General features: G+C 33.1%; 1 protein-coding gene across 2 annotated transcripts; it reads left to right on the top strand.

Moving 5' to 3' along the window:
• The first annotated feature begins 272 nt into the window (after window positions 1-272).
• LOC111053898 (nucleolar protein 58) lies at window positions 273-21,814 on the top strand. Of its 2 annotated transcripts, XR_005571842.1 has the most exons (15): window positions 273-493; window positions 2,414-2,490; window positions 3,829-3,928; window positions 5,219-5,430; window positions 7,013-7,212; window positions 8,268-8,413; window positions 9,419-9,545; window positions 10,277-10,440; window positions 11,287-11,483; window positions 14,712-14,785; window positions 15,861-15,932; window positions 16,488-16,559; window positions 17,157-17,201; window positions 18,996-20,142; window positions 20,175-21,814. XR_005571842.1 is itself a non-coding variant. In XM_022340834.2 (14 exons), exons 1-14 carry the CDS (start codon window positions 449-451, stop codon window positions 19,055-19,057), a joined length of 1,593 nt encoding a protein of 530 aa, XP_022196526.1. In that variant the 5' UTR covers window positions 273-448; the 3' UTR covers window positions 19,058-21,814. The 2 variants fall into 2 exon arrangements, 1 of the variants encoding a protein (XP_022196526.1); XM_022340834.2 differs by having other exon boundaries at window positions 18,996-21,814.
• The last annotated feature ends 1,139 nt before the right edge of the window (window positions 21,815-22,953 follow it).

The following is a 22,953-nucleotide window of genomic DNA, read 5'->3' as shown; positions in this document are numbered from 1 at the left end:
TAATCTATATTATCATCATAATATCGAATAATGAAATCAGGATAAGAACTCAGTTTATGGAAGTATGGTCAACACGAGAGTCAAGATTCAGTTTCATGTTTCAAAAAGGTAATTATACTACAGTATTATTTGGAATTATCCTATAATAATTTTTGATTTTTTTTAAATATAAGAGGCAGTCATTTTTTCGTAGTTTTATTGATTTCTACAGGTGACAAAACACCCACCTGGAGCAAATGCAATATTGAGAGGGCTGTGGCCTCCATTTGCTTGCTTCTTCCTGTTTGCTGTTTCCTGTTTGATGAATTTCAAAATAAACTGGGGTCTGAGGTCTCGTGTGGTACTTGTGTTTTAAGTGGTGATTTGTATGTAATTTATAATTTATAATGTACTTTTGATAAAACTAAAGTCATTTTCATCGTAGGTTTTGATTATATTCTTATTCAAAATGCTAGTTTTATTTGAAACGCCGGCAGGCTATGCATTTTTCAAGGTAAGTTCCTTTTTGAGGTTATTGGCCGGTGCTAAACTGACCACGCTTTCAATACTCGAACAATATTAATTAGTTTTTTAGATAACTACTTAATCTTTTCTATTTAATATACATTGTTATCATATCATATTTATTTATGATATAATCCTCACTATCAATATCTATTTTCAAATCACTTCTTACAAGTAAAAAAACATTAATCGTGTTAGGATCCTAGCTTCTTGTTGTCTAGAAAACAACAGCTGTAAACTACACTTCAAACAAAAACAATTTATATTTATAGTTTACTTAATGAGAATAAGTTACAAATAAAAAAAATATAATTATTTCAATATTTAAACTTTGGAGTTTATATCTTGTGGTCTTATAATCTTTATAAGAAAATACTAGAATATGATTTGTAGTTGATAAAAATAATGGGAATCGGAATTCGGCATTGTGACACAAACCGTATATCTCTAAAAGATGACTAACCTAATTTAGTTACGGTATTCATCGGAGACACCAAAAATTATATAGCCTATAAAACCCAACTTTCCATTGAAATCGACAATAATTTTATAAATACATTTTCTATATCTTCTTGACCTCCTCTATTGATATACCAAACTTTCAATGCTAGATTCGTTGCGAGTCTTAGTTGAGAGTCCATTTAACATAAATCTAATCACTGCAATGTATCAAAAAAGTATTGTTTCACTCATGAATCAGTCCAGAGCTTGATGATTTATTATAATAATTATCACAGGAAAAACAACAAAATAATTCTATACGATACATGATTAAAAGCAATGCAAATTTGGTAGCCTAACAGTAAGTTATCACAGGTCAACCTGAAAGAAGATTAGAATACTTATTGATCAAAGTCTTGTTTAATCAAAGAAATATAGTATATCATAAATAATAGGCCTATAACTCCTTTTCTATACATTGATATTACAGTCTTCAGATGAAAGATCATTGAATAAAATTGTTTTATTTTCTATAGGCCTAATGGTATAGGCCTATTTCATACTAATTCTACAATATAGAATGTTATTTCATTTCCATATACTAAAATTACCCCCCTAAGTTGCATGTTGATTTTTTTACCCGTCTGACAAAATCAAAACAATTTTAAAACTTAGGTCTATCAATATTGTAGTTGAAGTGAGAACATAACTGATTTTTGTTAGGCCTATGACCTTATACATCATACCTTCTTCTCCATCTTTTACCTACACTTGTAGGATCGATGGCGTTATGTCACGAATAAAATAGAATAGCCTAATAAGTAGACAATTAGGTCTACTTATACCTTCTTCTTCATCCATTACCCACACTAGTGTAATCGATTGCGTCATTGTCACAATAAAAGTCACAAAACAAAAAAACACTAATTTATCAAGATGGCAGCGATCAAAATAAAGCACACTTAGTTAACATCTAAGGCAAATTTGCCAGATAGGCCAATATTGAGACAGGTCATCGTTTAAAAATTCCTGGAAATCATAATAAGCCTTGGCTCTCAAAAAACCGGTCACAACCCTCTCGATCTTGCCTGGTATCCAACTGCTTCACTCCTGTAGCATACCCATGATCTCTGGAGGCGCACCCTATGTATCTCAAACATCACTAGATGCCTGGTGGCATGATGATCATCAGTACTCTTGGCTTTGTTATCAAAGACGGGTATGACATTTTCAAACAAGCAAAAGTAGAATATTTGACTACTTTTAGAGGTGGCACAATTTTCAAAAAAGCTTATCCTCAACCTTCGCTGATAATTTGAAAACTACTGGATAATATCTTTTGATTACTTGTAATCGAGCTGTCTACTGTAGTCCTTGTTTAATTGTAGAGGTAATTAATGCGCATTGGAAAGATCAGGATGTTTAATCTTAAGTTATTCTTTCTAACTTGTTTGTTCTTGTTTTACAGTTACTCGACAAAAAAGCGATAGAAAAGACAGATAATCTTTACAAAGATTTCGCCACGCCTGAACAAGCTAGCAAAATGTGAGTATTCAGCAACTTGAACCAATCTTTTTCAAGTGTTTTATAATTCTCAACGAAAGACAATGATGTATTTGGAAATAAAAAATTCATTAAATACAGTAATTTTTATTCTGATGTATATTTTTCACTTTTTATTATCAATAATAATAATACTGAGGGTGATGCCCACATAAGCTCTTAGGCTTGTGCGTGGGTAATGAGTGAGAGGGATGATGATGAGAAATGACTAATACTTTTTAGGTAGGCGGGACCGACGGCTTTTCGTCTCCTCCGAAAGACGGGGTGGCCGTATTTATGTGATTGTGCTGTGGTCAAAAACTTTTGCCCCCGTCGTGATTCGAACTCTGGTTCTCTTGATTATTAGACCGGCGCGTTATCACTTTACTCCAACGAGCCACCCAAAACATTATTAGTCAAAATGAAGAGGAGAATTATAGCAATTCGCCATCATAGCACTTTCTCAACAATCTGATTATAGTATATTGAACAACAATAAAATCTCTACAGATTGCGATAGTGTATCATATGACAGGAGTTCCCAAAGGGTATTCACCCCTGCATACTGTATTTCTTATACATTGAAATTTTTTTTTTGAAAAATACTTGGTGGACAGTCAATTTTGTTTTAACCGAACTATTGAAATTTCACAGCTTTAATTTCATAAGAAATCCTTTCCTATCCACAAAAGGTCTCATGAAGGAAATCGTTCAGTACCCACCTTATACCTTCTTGTTTAACCACACTTGTGGGGTCGATGGCGTCTTATCATGAAATAAAGTTAAAGATGCACCAATAGTTCAAGATGGAATTACTTAGTTGTGATCCAACCCTCAAGTTGAATTTCATTTTAATTTAAAAGCTTTGTTCTTGAACTCAGTGGAAACTCCTATCACCTAAGATATATAACATACTAATTAGGCTATTATTGAGTCCACAAAGTAGAAAATAGATTAGAGATATTATAGTGAAAAAAAGCAGAATGATACACCACGCCAGATATACCTACCTCCTTTAAAGGCCTCTCAGCTACAGCAACAAGAAACAGACTCGAGACAGTTTCTTGGTCATTTGCTGAATCTGGTTGGCCCAGCTGAATTTTGAATTAGAGCATTTTTATAGGGCCTTGATGAATCTTCATAGGCTTCAATGGTAAACTTTTTTTTTATAAACCATTATATGTCTCTGCCGAATTATTTGTTGGAATACTTTAACTGGTCAATTAATCAAATTATACGTCAAATTAATTATTTTTTTTTGTAAACCATTATATGTCTCTGCCGAATTATTTGTTGGAGTACTTTAACTGGTCAATTAATCAAATTAATTTTCCTTTTCAGAGTCAAGCTCAAACATTTCGAGAGCTTTGCAAATACCGCTGAAGCATTAGAAGCTACCACAGCGGTATTGGAAGGGAAAGTCACTAAGAAACTGCGCAAGGTACGTTTTAATGCGTCAATCATTTCTTAATAAATTCAGCATAGTGCTATTTAGAAGTGATTTGCACTAAAATGTACTAATAGTTCAAGATGGAAGTAGCTTACTAAACTGTGATCCAACCCTCAAGAAAAATCACATTTCTTATTTTTATTAAAAAAACTTTGCTCTTGAACACAGTGGCAAGTCCTATTAACTGAGATATATAACATAATGACTACCTCTTATCATGTCCACATAATTAGGATATAGATAGGCTTGCTTCAAGTATTAACAAGAAGTTCTCCTGTCTCAACCTTAGAGTATGATCACATTGGATGCAGGTATGAGGAAGTGCATGCAAGACCGTGTAGATGAGACACAAAATCTGGAAAAAGCTATAGAAACAGTATGAGTTTTTCTATCCCTCTTTTCAGATTTTGTTTCTCATCAAAATACTTGTGTTTCATTCGATGTTAGCAAGAGATGGGAGTGCAATTAATAAGGCATAATAATATCCACTCCTTAATTTTCAATTCTAAACCCTACAACCAGGGACAGAGATGAAGTAGCCTCATGAATTTCCACCCTTCTTATTATTAACTAACTCATCCACTTTAATCTATTATAAGGTTAACATGCTTTGATATTTCAATTTGAATCTTTTCATCAAATTCCAATTATAATTCGATAGAGGATAATTCGATTTCGCAATTGTCAAAAAATAAATGAACGAATATAGTAGAGTCGATGCTCAAAGCTAATACCAGGGCAAATAATAATCACCTAACTACTAATGTTATTACTTACGAAGCACTACAGCCCTGCGTGGACCTTGGTCTCCTCAACAGTTCGCCTCCATTCATCTCTCTGATTAGCCAGTCTCTTCCTGTTCCTCACTCCTAGGCACGCTAGATCTTTTTTCACATCCTGGTGCCAACGTGTTCTCGGGCGACCTCTTTTCCTCGTTCCTTCCATTCTTCCAACAAGCATCTGCCTCTGCATCCTGTTATTCTCCATTCTTTGCACATATAAAAGCAAAGCTTCCATTCTTTGCACACATATATCCCAGCCAGCTGATTCTTCTAGACTTACTAATGTTATTAGTCTGTATTTTCTCATGCAATAGGCCCCAGTATGGTTAACCATCATTCTTAGCTTCCACAATTCTGAATGTTGGAAGGTTAATCGTCTGCCTTCGTCCAAACGACTATTTTGATGAAGACTGGAGGTTATACTCAAGATACATTTACAAGGTGGTTTTTTGATATTGTGATTGCTGTATTTGACATATTCATGTCTTCCTTTGTTCAGGTTTTGAAGAAAGTGTTGGGTGATGCGACCGATGAGCTGCTAGTATCTGATGCGAAACTCGGCGGTGCCATAAAGGAGAAGTTGAATCTGTCCTGTGTGACGAACACGGCGGTCAGTGAGTTGATGCGATGCATTCGCTCGCAGACGGACGCGCTCCTCGCTGAAACCGAGAAAAAGGATTTGAGTGCCATGAAACTAGGTTTGGCCCACAGGTAACTTATCAAACTTACATTACATATACTCATAGAACTGATTTTATAATAACTTTGTTGTAGTTCAGACACTGTGTTACTAGTAAATATTTGAAAAATCACTTACTTTTTCTTGGAGTTATGACCTCCTAACAAAGTTATTATATAGTGTTTCGTCATGGAAAGCAGACATGTTACATGCCACTTGAGCTCTGCTCAGTTTTGTGGCTTCACGCAACAAATGACAATAATAATAATAAAGCAACATCAATGATTTTATAACTTATTTAACATATTGAAATTGAATAATATATTGATAAACTGACCACATATAAAAAAGAACTATTCTAAAAACCAGTCAGTACAATAATTTAGAACAATAGATTAAACTAATATACATTATAATTTTGCTCTCTAATTTAAGCTACATAAATAAAACTAATTTAAAAAGCTTGGGAAACATTCTCCAATATTATACTTATGAAACTGATTTCTTCTGTTTTCATCTTAACTTGAACTATTGGTAAAAACTAAACTTCAGGAAGCATTTCTCTTACTTTTACAATAGTACTTATATAGAACTAGTCTGAACGCTTTTCAGTGCATTGAGAAACTTATGAAACACTTCAATTCACAAGGAAAATGTCTTGAAGTGACTCATAGTTATTATTATTGCCGATATTTTATTGGAATAGGATTTGTTGAAAATTATATCATGTTATAATTTGTGTTGAGAATATAAAAGTTCGGATTGTCTTTACAGCTTGTTGAAATAGCTAGAATGAATCATATACAATATTGATATGAGCGTTGAATACTATATTAACAATTATTGTTGAGAGCAAGTAGTCAAAATAGATAAAAGCCAATAATATAAGACATCGAATAAACAAACTTTTATATTATAGTATCAAGATAATTAACGGAACATTTCTTATTATTTTAATAAATGATTGGTTGTACAGTATTTCTCTCAGTTAAGAGATCTATATTAAGAGTATTATATTCGGCCTAACAAGTGTGTAGTCAGTGAAGAATCATTGGCTGCCGTGTGTAAAGCAACTTTGGATACTAGTGAGACAACAGGATTGGTGATCCCATTTATATTTTCCTCATTCTAATTTATTTTCTATGTAAAAATGCAAGTTTGATTATTCGATGTCTATTATTGGCTTTTATATATTTTGACTACTTGCTCTCAACAATAATTGTTGATATTGTATTTAACGAACGCTTTCTATGTCAAATTTATATTTTTTTAGGGTGTGATCACATTGAATGCGTATATGTGCAAGTGCACGTTTGGTTATGCATAACCAAGCGCGCAGATGAGAAACAAAGTCGTGAAAGAGCAGTAGGAACACTCACTTTGAATGCGTGCATATGCTGGTTGCGTTCAGTGTGAGCAGCTACTACAGACAAGTCACAACTTGTTTCATTGGCTGTTTCCAAATTTTGTTTTTCGTTTCCGACGTGCTCTTGCACATATACGCATTCAATGTGATCATACCCTTATATTTGCCATTATGTTTGACATTGTTATTAATGTTTTACGATAGGCCTATATCTTCGTTTAATAATTTGTCACTTTTGTCTTTTTTAGCTTATCAAGGTACAAATTGAAATTTAGTGCTGATAAAGTGGATACAATGATCGTTCAAGCTATATGCCTCCTTGACGAACTCGACAAGGAGTTGAACAACTATATTATGAGATGCCGGGAATGGTATGGGTGGCATTTCCCTGAACTTGGGAAAATCATTACTGATAATTTAGCTTTCGTCAAGGTGGTAAAGCTAATAGGTTAGTGAACTTTTTTAACATTAATGGAATTTAATATTGAAGATTATTCACAAATTTAGTTTGAGATTTATTCACTTTAGACACTCCCCCATCTACTTCACTCTTCACTAGCTGTCTTCTTTTGGTTCTAGGCTTTGTCATGAAAACCAATATTGTTGTCACTATAGTGGAATCTACTCAAACTGTCTGCATTCATTAGATGTTTAATAACAAATGTCTCTCATTCTAATATGCTGTCAGTGAATCTCATAGCTGTCAAACAATGTCTGTTGTCATGAAAAAAGACGTTTTTTATAGTTTTTTTAAATGCAGCTGAGTTTTTTCATGCATATGACGAACTTGAGTTTGGACAATAGTTGTCTTTATTGAAAATATATTCAATAAATTAAACATTAGTATAGTAATCAATGTAATATCGAATTTAGTAAATCGAATATATTTATAATGCGTATTTGCCCATGCAAAGCCTAGGTGGGCATGATTCTTGATAGATCAAAGAAAGTGATTTATCCAATGAAGTATGTCATACAATCAATATTACATTGTATATTTTTACGGTATTTTCAATTAATCTTTTGCATTAAAAACCCGGTTGCACAAAGTACTGTTGAATTTTAATCATGATTGAATTCCACAAAAAGAAGGCTTTTTTTAAAAGAAGGCTCATACATGCCAATAAAGAAATTAAATGAATTAAATTGTATTGAAAGCGGTACTTGATAATACACTCATTCATCTAATCACCTTCAGGTGTACTATATCATTTTTCAGTTAAATTACTAATATCCCAACTGTTATTATAAATATTTTTAATGTTTATGAGACGGAAGATTTTCCGTCTCTATGCTCTAAATTTAAATTGCTTGATTTTCCGTCTCTAAATTTAAATTGCTTGAGTAAGTATGATGTTTTTAATTGAACTGGTATTCTATAAATAACACTGATGAATTAACTAGATTCCGCAATGTATTTTTACATACCAGTATTTGAAAAATGAGTCAACTGGATTCAGACTGGAGAAATTCCTAACCATTGTCACTCCTTGATTGTTGCAGGAACGCGAGAAAACGTGAAAAATACCGACCTTTCTGATATTCTGCCTGATGACATTGAAGAACAGGTGAAAGCAGCGGCTGAGATTTCGATGGGCACAGAAATAGCAGATGACGATATAGTAAACATTCAAAACCTCTGCGACCAGGTGAGTTCTCTATGATATGTGTTTCCATTCACTTATTCATGAATACAATTGCAATTTATAAGAGATTATTATGGCGAGAGCCCAGTATTGAGCTGGATTCATACATATCAGTATCAGTGGACCGGCACAGTGCAGATATAATTTCCATGAGTTCAGATAGGACTATTCCCACTCAACACGGCCGAACGAGTATGAATAGTCCCATTAGAATGTATGGGAATTATATTATCACTGTTGAGTGGGGAATTCAGCTCTATCGTTCATATTGCACTTGCAGGCAGACAGGCAGGCAGCCACCTACTTGATTTATCTGTCTACTTCTTTGCCAGGCCATTCTCATGTTGTGTCTTCTATACTACTGCTCTGGGTATTGACAGCTATTACAGAAAAATATAATTTGAATAGAGTCAGTCTATTTCATTCTGATTCTAGTCATTTTTAGTCTAGTTAGTCTAGTCATTTTTTATTGTGGCTGGCACAATCTTAGACCAGTTTTAGAATAGAAACGCTGGGAAGTCTAGCCTCTGAAGCCAACATCTACTGCCATATCTCCATATCGTGACGTCAACATCGGATAGAAAACTTTTCTGCAGAGTTTGTTTACATTGTTTTCTATCCGATGCTGACGTCACGATATGGTGATATGGCAGTAGATGTTGGCTTCATCAGACTTTCAGTATGAATATACAATGGGCCGTGTTATGAATAAAACTGGTCTAAGGGCACAGTAATATGGAAGTAACTCTGTTGACTGAAGTCAAGACACGTTGTTTCAAAGTAAATATTTGAATTAAATTACTTTTTTGGGTAGGAAATGTGAAAGCATTTCACTGCTGAGAGGGAGCTTTATCTGCCACAACAAAAAGTCTTCATCTTCAATAGAGTTATCAAGTGTTTTATCATGAAAACAGCTTAAATTTCAACGTGTGAATATTTTGTTATATTAGAAATTCCTCTTCTGGAATGAATTTATTAATTTATGTAACTTGAACAATTTCTGTGCAGGTCATCGAAATATCTTCATACCGAACTGAACTCTACGAATACTTGAAAGCAAGAATGATGGCAATTGCTCCAAATCTCACCGTTCTAATGGGCGAACTGATTGGCGCCAGACTCATTTCTCAAGCTGGTAAGAAACAACGATAAAAATTGGATTAATACGACAATTCCATGGACTTTCCATTCTATTTGAATCAAAGTCCTTCCATGCTGTCGAAAATTGAAAATTCTTCTCTACGTCTCATCCTTTTTTCAAGGTGGAGATTGAGAAGATTTGACAAGAATTATTTTTCATTTTTACTGCCGTTCAAAGCCAAGAAGTTTTCATTTGGAAGTCATTACGTTTTATGACCTACGACAATTCCATGGACTTTCCATTCTATTTGAATCAAAGTCCTTCCATGCTGTCGAAAATTGAAAATTCTTCTCTACGTTTCCTACTTTTTCTCTAACTGGAGATTGAGAAGAATTGACAAGTTTCTATTATTTGGTTCTAGTTAATGTTATAATATATAAATCTATATAAAGTAAGACATTCCCATGTACTTTTTATGAATTAGATTCATTGAATATTTGAATTAAAGTCTTTCCATGCTGACAAAAATAAAAATAAAAGTTTCCTGATTTGTTTCAGGCTAGTGAAAATGATTGAGAATTGTAATAAACTCTTTATAAGTGATTAACTATTGAGAAAATTTGATAAAATTTCAATCATCTGTTGACTCTCAACTATTGTCCACATAATGGCAAGGACGAAATTGTGTTAGTATGTACCACACCAGATTTTTCAGATTTATGAATCTTAACAGCAATCTGAATCAGTTTTCACATTTTCCAACGTTATTTGTTTGTTTTTTGTAGGATCTTTAATAAATTTGGCGAAACACCCAGCTTCTACTGTGCAGATTCTTGGTGCTGAGAAAGCTCTGTTCAGAGCTTTGAAAACCAAAAAAGATACACCCAAGTATGGTTTGATATACCATTCGCAAATCGTTGCCCAGAGCAGTGCTAAGAACAAGGGAAAGGTAAGGGGCTTCCAATTTAACTTTATTCATCTTCATAATATACTCCTACTTTGAGTAATTGTTCAATTGATGTAGAATAGCCAATTTCAAGATCATTGAATATTCAATGTATATAAAAAATAAAAGTTCATAAATGTTCATAAAAAATAAAAGACAGTTACTAGATACTGGATACAGGTACGTGAAGAGAGATTTATTACCGAAATAAAAAGTTGGTCTTCCGGAGAGTTCCACTTTTAATTTTGACTTTCTACTTTCTTAGTCTTTCTACAAATTCAAATTCATTAAACGTTGATTGCTTTTATTTTGTTTGTAATATTGAAATTGTGGCATTTATAACTTTAAATTATGTTTATATTCTACTGAATAGCAATGTTGGTTATGAAAAGCTGTTTATAAAAATGCAGAAGTTTCACTAAGCTACTTCTTTTTTACTCTATTTGCTTGAATCAAAATTTCGACATAATAATGAAGATGAATTCCTTTCAAATTGAGATCAATTGAATTGTTGTTAGGCCTTGAAAAATAATGTCCGGTTTCACCAAGCTCTGTCAAAACATTTGAATATGGTCAAATCAGCTACGCTTTACGAGTGCACTGGAACATTATGATTAATTAAGGCGATAGATACTATCGATATAATTATTCCAGTTCACACTTGCAAATCGTAACCGGTTTGATCATGCGCAAATGTCTTGACTAGACTTGTTGAAACCGAGCATCATTCATTCAATATTCATGGAGAATTATTTTCCCTTAGGCTATGCAGGAATACATAATTTGTTTCACCAAACATCTTGAAAAGAGATTCCAATGATTGTGTTAATTTATGTTGGGCATTTGCAGGCTTCTCGAATGTTGGCTGCGAAGGCAGCTTTGGCGTCCAGGGTTGACGCCCTGGGTGAGGGGACGTCGATGGACCTGGGAACCGAACACAGAGCCAAACTGGAGACCAGGTTGAGATTGCTGGAAGAGGGCAATCTGCGCAGGATTTCTGGCACAGCCAAGGCTAAGGCCAAATTCGAAAAGTATCACGGAAAGAGGTGAGTAAATTATGAAACGTTTTAAAAGGTTATTTACCATATTCTTCTGTTTTCTAATTTATTAAGCTTCTTGAGTGCTCGAATTCCAACACAACAAACAGATTGTAGCATACTATGAAGCTTTAATATATTCATTTATTCGTATTCAGATTCATTTAGATTTAATAATTCACAATTCGTTGAAATGAATGCAGAAAGGAATCAACCCACAGAAATGGAATAGTGACATTTTTCAATAATTGAGATGACAAAACTCATAATTTTGTATTCTGCAAAATGGAACTACCTCATAATATAGTTGTAACACTTTCGAGTAGTAGAAAAATCACAGGAACCAACTGTTTTTTAAATAGGTAGAAAAGTAAGAGCGAAACAATGTAGTAATAAGTGGATTGATAATGAGATTGTCGACGAACATAAAAGGCTAATTGAAATGCATCAGCGATACAGGAAAGACCAAAGTAATGTAAACTTAAAGAAAACTATAAAACTATAAAAGCACATAAAAAGCATCTAAAAAGAATTATCCTCTACAAAAAAAAAGAATTATATTGACTCAAAAATAAAAAAATCAACAAATGTAAACAGAACAATATGGCAAATAGTTAACAATGAAACAACAAACAAAAGGACAAGAAAGTTATTAAAAATATTGTACTTAAAGAGAATGGTATAGACATAGATGATCCGTATAAAATTTCAAACATACTAAACAATGATTTTGTAGGGATGGTTGACACTCATGTCATCCCTTATCTAACCAAAAGTGACGTAACAGATGAAAAAAATGAAAAAGTTACAAAATTATCATTTAGATGTAAAACAATTGAAGAGAAGGACTTAAGTAAAATAATAGATTCGATAAAACCAAAATGGTCAGCCGGCTACATGACATACCAATAAAAATAATCAAGGATGCTAAGTCATCACTCATCAAACCTCTTTTGCACGTAATCAATGCCTCAATATTATAACTGGAGTGTACCCAAACGAATTAAAGATATCAAAAGTAATACCAGCATATAAGAAAGGAGATCCATCTGACCCTCTCAACTACAGACCTTTGGCCATCCAACCTGCCCTATCTAAAATATTTGAAAAGTGTGTACTAGTTCAGTTAATTGATTATTTTGAAACTAATGGTATACTTGACAAAGAACAACATGGCTATAGAAAAAACAGGTCAACCATTACTGCTTTGATAGAGTTCATAGAAAACATTTTAGAAAACTTAGATGAGGGATTAAATACTGTGGGAGCATTCCTGGATCTAACCAAAGCATTTGACAGTGTGAATCATAAATTATTATTATAAACTTCAAAATTACGGAATTAGAGGTAAAGAGCTTAGCTGGATCAAGTCATATCTAGAAGGACGGCAACAGTATGTAAATATAAAGTATACAAGCAATAAAAATCAGTACAATATTGGATCAAACTTAAAATGTAATAACTATTCTGTACCACAAGGATCGGTGTTAGGTTCATTTCTGTTTCTCTGCTACTTAGGGGGGTTGCCTAAATACATGTGCGATTTAGTTGAAAATAGTAAATTATGCTTATACGCTGACGATATATTCTGTGCATTGCTGATAAGGACTGGAACACAACAGAAATTAAATGTAACAATTCTATATCATTAACTAAAAAGTACCTAAATCACAGACATCTGCTACTTAATGATAACAAAACTAAGTTCCTCCATTTTACTTGTAGAAATTCAGAGGTAAAACAACTTAATTCCGTAGATAATAAAAAATAAATTAAATTTTTAGGTCTATATCTTGAAAACACTCTTAGTTGGTCCGTTCACGTTCAAAAAATATGTAAAAAATTGAGCTCAGGAATTTTCGCGCTGAGACGACTAGCAAAAATTTCCAACTTAGAAACGTTAAAAGCAGTGTACTTCGCAATGATCCACTCCCACATTTCATATGGAATTGAAATATATGGAGGAACAAGCATCTCAAACTTAAATAAAATACTTCTATTACAAACAGAAGCAATAAGAATAATTCTAAATCTTGATAGAGAGCAATCATGCAAGCCATTCTTCAGTAAGTTAAAGTTCATGATGGTGTACAGCCTGTACATTTATAGGACAATATTATATATAAAAACTAACGAATCTAGATTCCCACGGCAAGTAGATATACATAATTACAACACAAGAAATAAAAATAATTTTACAATAAAGAAACACAATAAGGAAAAATATAAACAAAGTCCAACGTACATGGGAATAAAATTTATTGGTTGTCTCCCAGGTTGCCTAAGACATGAACCTGATAGATCAAAATTTAAGGAATTGCTGAGAGCATATTTGATGGATTTAGCATGCTACAGTATAAATGAGTTTACTGTAAAAAAATGAATTTTATACAGTCACTAATTTCTCTTTAGCTTTAAGTTAGTTTTAGTTTTTGACTTTTTCATGTACATTTTCATGTATGTTTTGGAAAGAAATAAATGATTAAAAAAAAAGAGAGATTTCAATAATGGAGAATAGAACCAAGTGTCTTGGCAGTGACTTCTGCAGAATAATCTTTTCGTTCCATGATGAAACCATGCAGCTTGGTTCGTTTTGCCAAACTACTTTGACATTTGGTTCCTGGAAGAAGTATTGCAGTGTCAACCTTGATACTTGATTTCTAAAAGTTATGAATTTTGAGTTGATTCTGCTCTGCTCAACACCGTATAAATTTGCTCATTAGTCCCAAGACTAGATAGCAATAGTATTAAAAAAAAATTATTGTGAAAGGATCAACAGGCTTAGATCAAAACCATCCCTCCCTAGAATTATTTTGACTCCTAATTCCTGGTCCAAAAAGTATGTTCAACTTTCCATGCTGTTGTCGTTGCTTTGATGAATTATTGTTCAATAGCCAATTTACATGTTGGAATAAAAAATTGTTATGGATCATCCTACAACCTACTCTACTTTATTAAAACAATATGACCTGAGAATATATTGATTTAGTTCAATTTAGAAGTTTTTTTTTAATTTAAGAATTATTTTTGTGTGTTTTGAACTGTAAATTTAGTGTGTAATTGAAGAATGTTATAGTGACACATAACCTAGCTACATTTGGACTGTTGTATAAATTAGAATTGGAACCGTTTTGGGCGTAAGCCTGTGGTACTTTTCTGTAAGTTGTATAATTCTGAATGATTAAATAAATGAATTTTTGTCAGATTAGTGAATTGATTTGAATGTTGTTGTTTCAGTGAGGTTAAACAGTATCCTTCAGCAGCCGACTCCACTATGGGAAAGAGAAAGTTGATTGAGGACATAACTCCCGGTGAGTCAAATATTTAAATTTCCCTCTTTATATTCAATACCTCTCTTTATCTGAACAATTGGCATCGAGTCATTTGTTTCTAGCAAGGGAGGTAAATTAATTGTGACAATTACCAAACTGGCTTGCTATTTTAAAACAAGCTAGATTGACTTGCTCACTACACGTCCATTTCATATTAATTTGTACAAGAATCCGTTCTATTGTAAATCTCATTGATTAAATATAGGCCTAGGTTTAATTTTTTTGTAATTACTACTTCATATTATTCTTTATACCCTATGTTCAGTTCATTCTAGAGGGTCGGTTTCCAATCTCGGGATTTAGTTAAGTTCTAGACTTTGAACAGCTGAAGTCAGAAAATTGGCTTTCCGAAACGGGGCGTAGACGTAGTCCACGTATAAATTAAATTTCGAAAAACTAGAAAATAGAACACAAAATAAAATAAAGAGAAAATAGTGTAAAGTATCAGCTATTTTGAATTATTTAGGAATGTTTCATTTTGTCAAGGAAAATGTTTCCAATTATAGAATTGAAAAAATAAAGATTATCATAAAAACTACGACTACGGGGGGTTTCTGAGAGCCAATTTTCTGACTTCAGCTGTTTAAAATCTAGAAGTTGGCTAAATTTCGAGCTCGGAAACCGGCCCTAAATGTTTGCGTACTTAATTTTGATTCCTTCACTGCATTGTCATAAGTGTTCTTCAAATTGGAATAAGAACAGTTTTGGGGTTGAGCCTTTTGATACTTTACAAGATTGATTGTACTTATTGTAATAAATGAAACATGTCAATTATAAAAAAAAAACAATTCATAACTGTTCTTACCGCCTAATAAGTAGATCGTGTAAAATTAATAACTAAATATAGGGTTATTTGCTTCACTAGTTATCTAGTTACAGTTTATAATAGACCTTTCTATTTTCAAGAAGGAATAGCAAAATTGAAGTATGGTTAGCTGTTATTGCTGTCAAGTAAAACCAATCAATTTATTGGAAAACAATCTAAACAATGTTGGATCCTGCTAAACCCATAGGTTAAATCTTTCTGAAACTCCAATGTATTATGTGATTTCAGATGCCCCGAAAAAGAAGAAGATCAAAACTGAATCTGGTGAAGAGGTTGAGATAAAACAAGAAGAAGAAGAGGGTGAGTTTTATATTTATGCATGTTTAAATTGAATTATCTTACGAATACTTAAATTTTGAAATTGTTATCACTATTTCGTCTATTATGTGGTTATTGGTTATAGTGTTTCAAATGGAATTTGAATTCCATTCAAGTTTTCAATATTGTTGAACAAGTACTCCAAATACTCATGCTACTTTCAGTTTTAGAAAATTCTATATTATTCTATTTATTCTGTTTGAAATATTATATCCTTAAGATATGGTTCTATTTCTAAAGTCAATAATATAGGAATTATGTAATTCTCATAGCTAAGTTTGAATATTTATTTTTATAAAAGTTTAGCTCATGAAAAACAATGAACATTTGTCCTACTACAACCATATATTTATGAATTCAATTTGGATATCAAATTCTTGAATTAATATTTATGTTAATACCAATATTATTGAATGTTTTTTTCCAGTGAGATCACTTATTTATTAATTATTATCTTATTTACATTCCAATTACTGAAATTTCTTTACAAATTTACTCCTTCAGCTACAAAATTAACTCACGTCCTTCATTTTTTAGGTGAGCAAAGACCAGGTGGAGAAGAATCAGCAAAGAAGAAGAAGAAAAAGAAGAAATCGCTCTCTGAAGAAGGTACTAAATAAAATCTTTTCTATTATCATTTCACTTCCATTCGGAGTTGTAAAGCAGGCCATTGACAAGCGTTACAACAAGCCAACACATCCTACAATTGGCTGAGAATCCGTATTTTATTTATTTATTCATTCATTGTACAACACATTGTAATCATAATATAGTTATGACATTGGAGGAAAAACTAGGCCGGGTCTGCACTATTTCTCTCCAAAAATTTTGAAAGAGTGTTTATGTTGTCCAAAAGTTAAGCTTATGAAATCATACACTGCTTTGATGAGAATTATTTGTTGAGAATTGGCAAATCTGGGGACATTCTGGGTGGCAAGATTTGGCAAAGAATACTATGTATTCTATTATTAGTTATAATAAATAAGCTTTAATATAAAAAGATGTAATCATTTTTACCTCAGTTCAATCAATGAAAAACATATTGGAATGAACAAAAATATGTAGTCCATAACTTGATTCGTGAAAGAATTAAGTACCTATGTATTAAACTCTAGATTTTTATTAATATTGTAGATCATAATGAAATGTTGAGTTTTATTTCCTGAATTATATTACCTATTTTATCGAAATTATATTTTGTCCCAGGTGCTATTGATGCAAGTGTCGAGGTTGAACCTGTACAAGAAGAAGGTAAATTTATTTATTGTAATTTTAGACAATTAATACTTATTTTATCAATGATAATCATATTTATTCAATTCATTTTAAAGTGAAATATTTCTCTCAAATTCATTTCTTATTAATTCTACAACAAAGTAACACGTACTTTTCAGGAACTATTAACATATATGCATCATTACGTAATCAATTATTCTAAAACAATTTTAGCAGTCAGACTCCCGTTTACACGTACATACAGAGTGAGTCATATGTATAAGAACCCTTCAATAAATTGGAGACTGTTGTAGATATAATACTGTAACTTTCAGGATAAATTATTGGTCAAATACTCTACCTTTTGACGTACAACTGAATTTCAAACCCTCGTAAGGGGGTGACTTGGGGGTTGTAACTCGGATATTTTAAATGTAAACACCCATTGTGTGGTACATCATTTTAAAGGCATTTTTAAAACAAGAAAGATGGCTTCGATAAAAATGTTTTATGATACTGTATCCAAAATGGCGACTGATTGAAGTTTTAGTTTTTAAGGAAATGAGGGGTTGTAACTCAAATATTTTAAACGTCAACATCCATTGTGTAGTAAATCATTTTAAAGGTCTTTCTAAAACAAAAAAGATGACATCAATAAAAATCTTCTATGATACTTCTATCCAAAATGGCGGCTGTTTGAAGTTTTAGCTTTTAAAGAAATAATTGATAAACTTTAATCAGCCGGCATTTTGGAAAAAAATTATAGAACATTTCTATCGATGTCATCTTTCTCTTTTTGAAAAGACCTTTGAAATGATGTATCACACAATGGGTGTTTATATTCAAAATATTTGAGTTACAACCCCTCATTTCTTGAAAACTAAAACTTCAATCAGCCGCCATTTTGGATACAAGTATCGTAGAACATTTTTATCGATGTCATCTTTATTGTTTCAAAAAGGCCTTTAAAATGATGTACCAGGCATTGGGTGTTTACATTTAAAATATTCGAGTTACAACCCCTAAGTCACCCCCTTATGAGGGGTTGAAATTCAGTTGTATTTCAAAATGTAGAGTATTTGACTAATAACTTATCCTGAATATTACAGTATCATATCCACAACAGTCTCCAATTGATTGAAGGGTTCCCATACATATGAATCACTCTGTATTAGATTCATTTGTGGTTGAGTTAATCACGATTGAATTTAATGGACATTCGTGCAACCGGACCAGGACCTGAAAAATTCAAGATGAAAATGCCATTAACCGAAGATTTATTATGGAGAAATACCACAATATCTCCGATGCAAACAATTTGTTAAATCTGATCACGTTAACCCTTAGTATAGTTTTCTGTTGCGCATATTTTTGTGAACAACACATTGTTTTCTAATTACCTCAAATGCGTCGTCTGTCCCTGTCGTCTGCTGCCTTTAGTATTGATTACATAATTATTATAATTTATAATCAGTACTTCTATATTGTAGTAAGCTATTGTGTCTTAGCTAAGCAATAATTACGACTATTCATAAAGAAATATCAATACCCTTAATTGTATTATTCTATTTTATATCGTGTCTTTAATAAAATGATAAAATTATGGGTACTAGTCATTCTTTATAAATAAACTTTCAAGTAGCCCTAGCAAAATACTTGAATAAGTATGACATTCATTTTGTTTTCAATCTTGAAGATCTTGCACCTCTCACGAGACTAACGCTACTATATATACATCAATTTTGCTGAATACATTAGAGCTTAATCTTCATAGTTGGATAGGGTATAAATATTTCATCATTGTTTTCTAAAAAGTTGTCTTGTTTGCAGGAGGCTCGCCGAAGAAAAAGAAAAAGAAGAACAAGAAGATCAAAGAAGAACCGACAGAATAATCTTGTAGGAATATTTTTGCAGATTCCTATGTATCATATTTTATCTATATTTTTTCTGTATGAGAAAACTTTTTACATTAGAAGTGACATTACATTAGATAAGTGAACTGAATTTTTTTTTACTTCAAGAACAATACTGTTTACATTCTCATTTTTTCTTGAAAGATTTAAACTTAAAAATGTAAATGTATAAATAGAAATACAAATCTCAGTACCCTTTTTGACTTGAAAATGGCATGAATGTCTGTCAGATACATGTTGTGATAAAATAATTCAAAAAGGGTACTGAGATTTGTATTTCTATTTATATAAACAGAAAAGAGACAATGTAAATGTAATATGTAAACTCACGCTGAAATGTAAAAGATACATTTTAGTGGGTTGATTACTAGACCGTACTAACGTGCAAGACGTTTGAAAACACATTTCGAAAATGATCATGTTCTTTCTTAAAATGTGGATAAATGAGAATGTCGTTCATATAAACAAAGCAAAACTCTTAACCACGTAAAACTTCGTTCATGGATATTTGGAAACGTTGTCCAGCATCTGGAAGTTCAAAAGTAATGAATGGAAATTCGAAGAGGCAAACTTGTGTAACTATTGCAGTTTTACCAATATCTCCTTGACTGGTGTTTGTTGACAAGCCTTGTCTTGGTCGATCTTCGAAAATATGTTACATCCTTCGATAAAATGAGTGGCATCTTGAATGTGACTTACAATATAACAATCTGGAATTGTTTCAATAATCGCACCTGCAAGAATCGCCACGGACACAATGATGAGTCACTTCCTGGTGCTAATTGTAATGAAGACGAAGGACGAGCTGTTGCAGATTTAACATGTCATCAAATTCTTTTCGAACAATTTTCAACTTTTCGGGACATAACCGGCAATCTTTACTTGTAACTTGTTGGTCCAGGATTCGTTGTGAATTTGATGATCAGTCTCATGTTTTATATCTTGCGGTAAACCAGATGGGCGAGCTACCTCTGAAAACTCAAAAAAAGAGAGTAGAATAGATTTAAGAATCTTGAATTGTTTTAATGTTTTCCTGTGGAAGGAATTGAGCCTTAAGCTTCAAGGTTCAAGTTAAGACTAAGCCTGAAGCTTCAAGTCCGATAGAAGCATCGGGTAGATCTTCTGGGTGTCACCCCGTCAGGATGACACCTCTGAAACCGGTTCTTGGAGGTGACCGGTTGACGCCGACAAATTGTCTCCTCTCTAAGGGGGTGACATGCTGACGGGGGGACGCGAGCGAGCAGGTGAAACTGTGTCGTGCACGGCAACGAGAAGATGTCCCCAAGATTCCAATAGGAGCCATACAAAAGAGTTGCCAAGACTAATGTTTTCATTCAATCTCAAAGTTTGAAAGGGGTACGCAACTTGGGTCTACTTAGTATTCACTAACTGGAGATTAATACAAGAAAAAACATCTAATTAGACAAGAATTGTAGGGAATTTTATTCTCTTCAAGCTTCTTTGTCTCAAATTCAAATTTGACCATTGCGTTTGATTGAAAAGTGTCGACCACGACAGGGTGAGGATCTCAGATTGGGTGGATTTCAATCTGTCTAAATAGCCTAAAATATGTTTTAATTTTGTTTTAATAGGTGAGGTTTAGTTTATACTTGTTTTACTTTCAAATGGCATAATGATGATATTAGAAATGTTTGATTCTTGAATAATAAACACAAATAATGAAAAGTTATTTGATCAGCTTTAAAGTTTAAGCACACTTGAAATTTGGACAATATGAATGTCAACAATGCTTGTCGTCGTCGACTGCGGAAATTTACGCACAAACGAAAATACACCTTAAGAAGGTGACATGCTGACGCAAGCGAGCAAGGTGATACTCTGTCGTGTACGGTCCGACAGGATGGAACCTGCCATTCCAGTAGGTAACATGCTGTCGGGGGGACAACTTTACGGTAGCGATAATTTTCTCAAGGAGATACAGCTTATAATCTGTCTGTCGCCTGTGCTCAAAATGTTGAGATGACAAGTAGACGTGATTACTACACCCTGTGGCGTACCCGAAGCATCAATTATGTGTTTTGTGCGAAATGAATATTAGTTTTTATTTTCTACATTCAATTTATTTTCATTATAAAACAACTTCTAGTTTGAAAAGGGTACTGTGATTGTTAATTGTTATGTATATGAGAACAGCTTTTACATTAGAAAGTAGTGTAACAATAAGTGAAGTGAATATGTTTTTCTCCGATAACAAAACTATACTGAAAGTTTGTTGTTACGGCATTCATAAATACTGAATGTATGCTAACACGACGTCACATGTTCAATAGCTAACTAAAAATACTGTACTAGTGTATAGTTTGATAAAAAATATGGTCGATTTCCATCATCATTTTGAAAGTGAAACTATTCTAGTTTTAGAAAGTTTTGATGGGGTTTCTAGAATTTTCACCCTTTCAGCTCTCAATCATGTTTGAATCAAATTGTTGATGTGTTGTTTTCTTTCAACTGTATAATAATCTATTTACTTAGATCGGCTTATTAATTTTGACTGATGGTTTAATTTTGGGGAAATTCCCAAGAGATTTTTAAAGATTTATACTAGAGATCGAAATCAAATGAAACAGATAATAAATAGTGAGACAGAATGATGTTGATTGTCAAGAAAATTATTTTTCAATAATAGCCATCATGTTTGTAAATAATATCAATGCCTATGTTTTTATTTGGTACTTTCAGTTTTTATTATGAAAATTATAAAGTTTAGCATATTTATATTTTTTTTTTTTTACTTGTTTACAACCATACCTACAACGTCTTTAGAATAAGCTTTTGACTGAGTAACATCACAGCCACCTACAATAGAATGACATGCCCATGGAGTTGGTCCCAGCCTTGTTGAAGCTCCAACTATACGGCTTCTTAATATACGCTCCCTATAAGAGGCCGTGCATTCTGAAGACACGTCTCAGACGCCCATATAGTTGGGGCCTTACACTGTCCAGAATTAGCCGCGACATGCAGCTGTAGCAGAGCGTCGGCAAAGCGTGAGCGGGCGTGTGACGCTGTAATGTGCACTGCTCCGTCCGGAACCCATATACTTTTAACAACTTTTAGAATGCCAGTGACCTAGTTGTCGCTCTGGTCGTAAAACCGCGACTAGAAATGACGCAAGTGTGCACCGGGCCTAAGGGTGAGACCATAGTGGCGTTTTTTCAGTTTTTCAACCCAATCAGCCATTTGGAGAGCTTCCGACTATAGAAACGCTTGTTGGTCTCGCTTCAAAGCTACTTTTCCGTTTTTGTATATAAGATATTTATCCTGAAAAGCTTCAGTTATTCAGAAAATCCAAGAAGAGAGAGTAGATAAAGAGTCTCCTTTTCCTCCCTCTCACTCACCGCTCATCCTTATTTCTCTCTAACGACTCTACCTCACTCAAATGCTGCATATGCGAACGGCAGCAATTGAAATACTGTAGCGAGTATCCGTTTTCCATTATACTTCAATAATAGAGGAGTTACAGGTCGTCTTGTACAAAAACCATTACTCATTTTCATGTCAGAGAGGGAAATGTCCTAGATCGCTGAAACAAGTCATACTCTTGATACTGAACATTCTTGAGTTGATGAGAAATCCATCTCAAAAACATTCCACTTTGGTGTGATTCACATTAAAATGGCAGTGGAAAAGATAGGAGAACAGCGTTGCCGATTCTCTGCCTTGCCAATGCCTTTCTATAGAGCATCTGATTTGATGATCAACTGTTCATTCTTGTTCAAAATAATGCATTATATTTTATTCGTCAAGAAAAAATATATTTTTCAATGAGTAAATAATAAATTTTCATAAATGAGATTTAATATTTTCCGTAATTATATTTCTACATTGTTGAAAAGCGATCTGGCAACGTTGCA

This window comes from Nilaparvata lugens, chromosome 7 (genome assembly GCF_014356525.2).
Source record: "Nilaparvata lugens isolate BPH chromosome 7, ASM1435652v1, whole genome shotgun sequence".
In the NCBI taxonomy this organism is placed as follows: Eukaryota; Metazoa; Arthropoda; class Insecta; order Hemiptera; family Delphacidae; genus Nilaparvata; species Nilaparvata lugens.
Note: the sequence above shows the minus strand (reverse complement) of the source record. Positions and strands in the feature narration are given on the sequence as shown.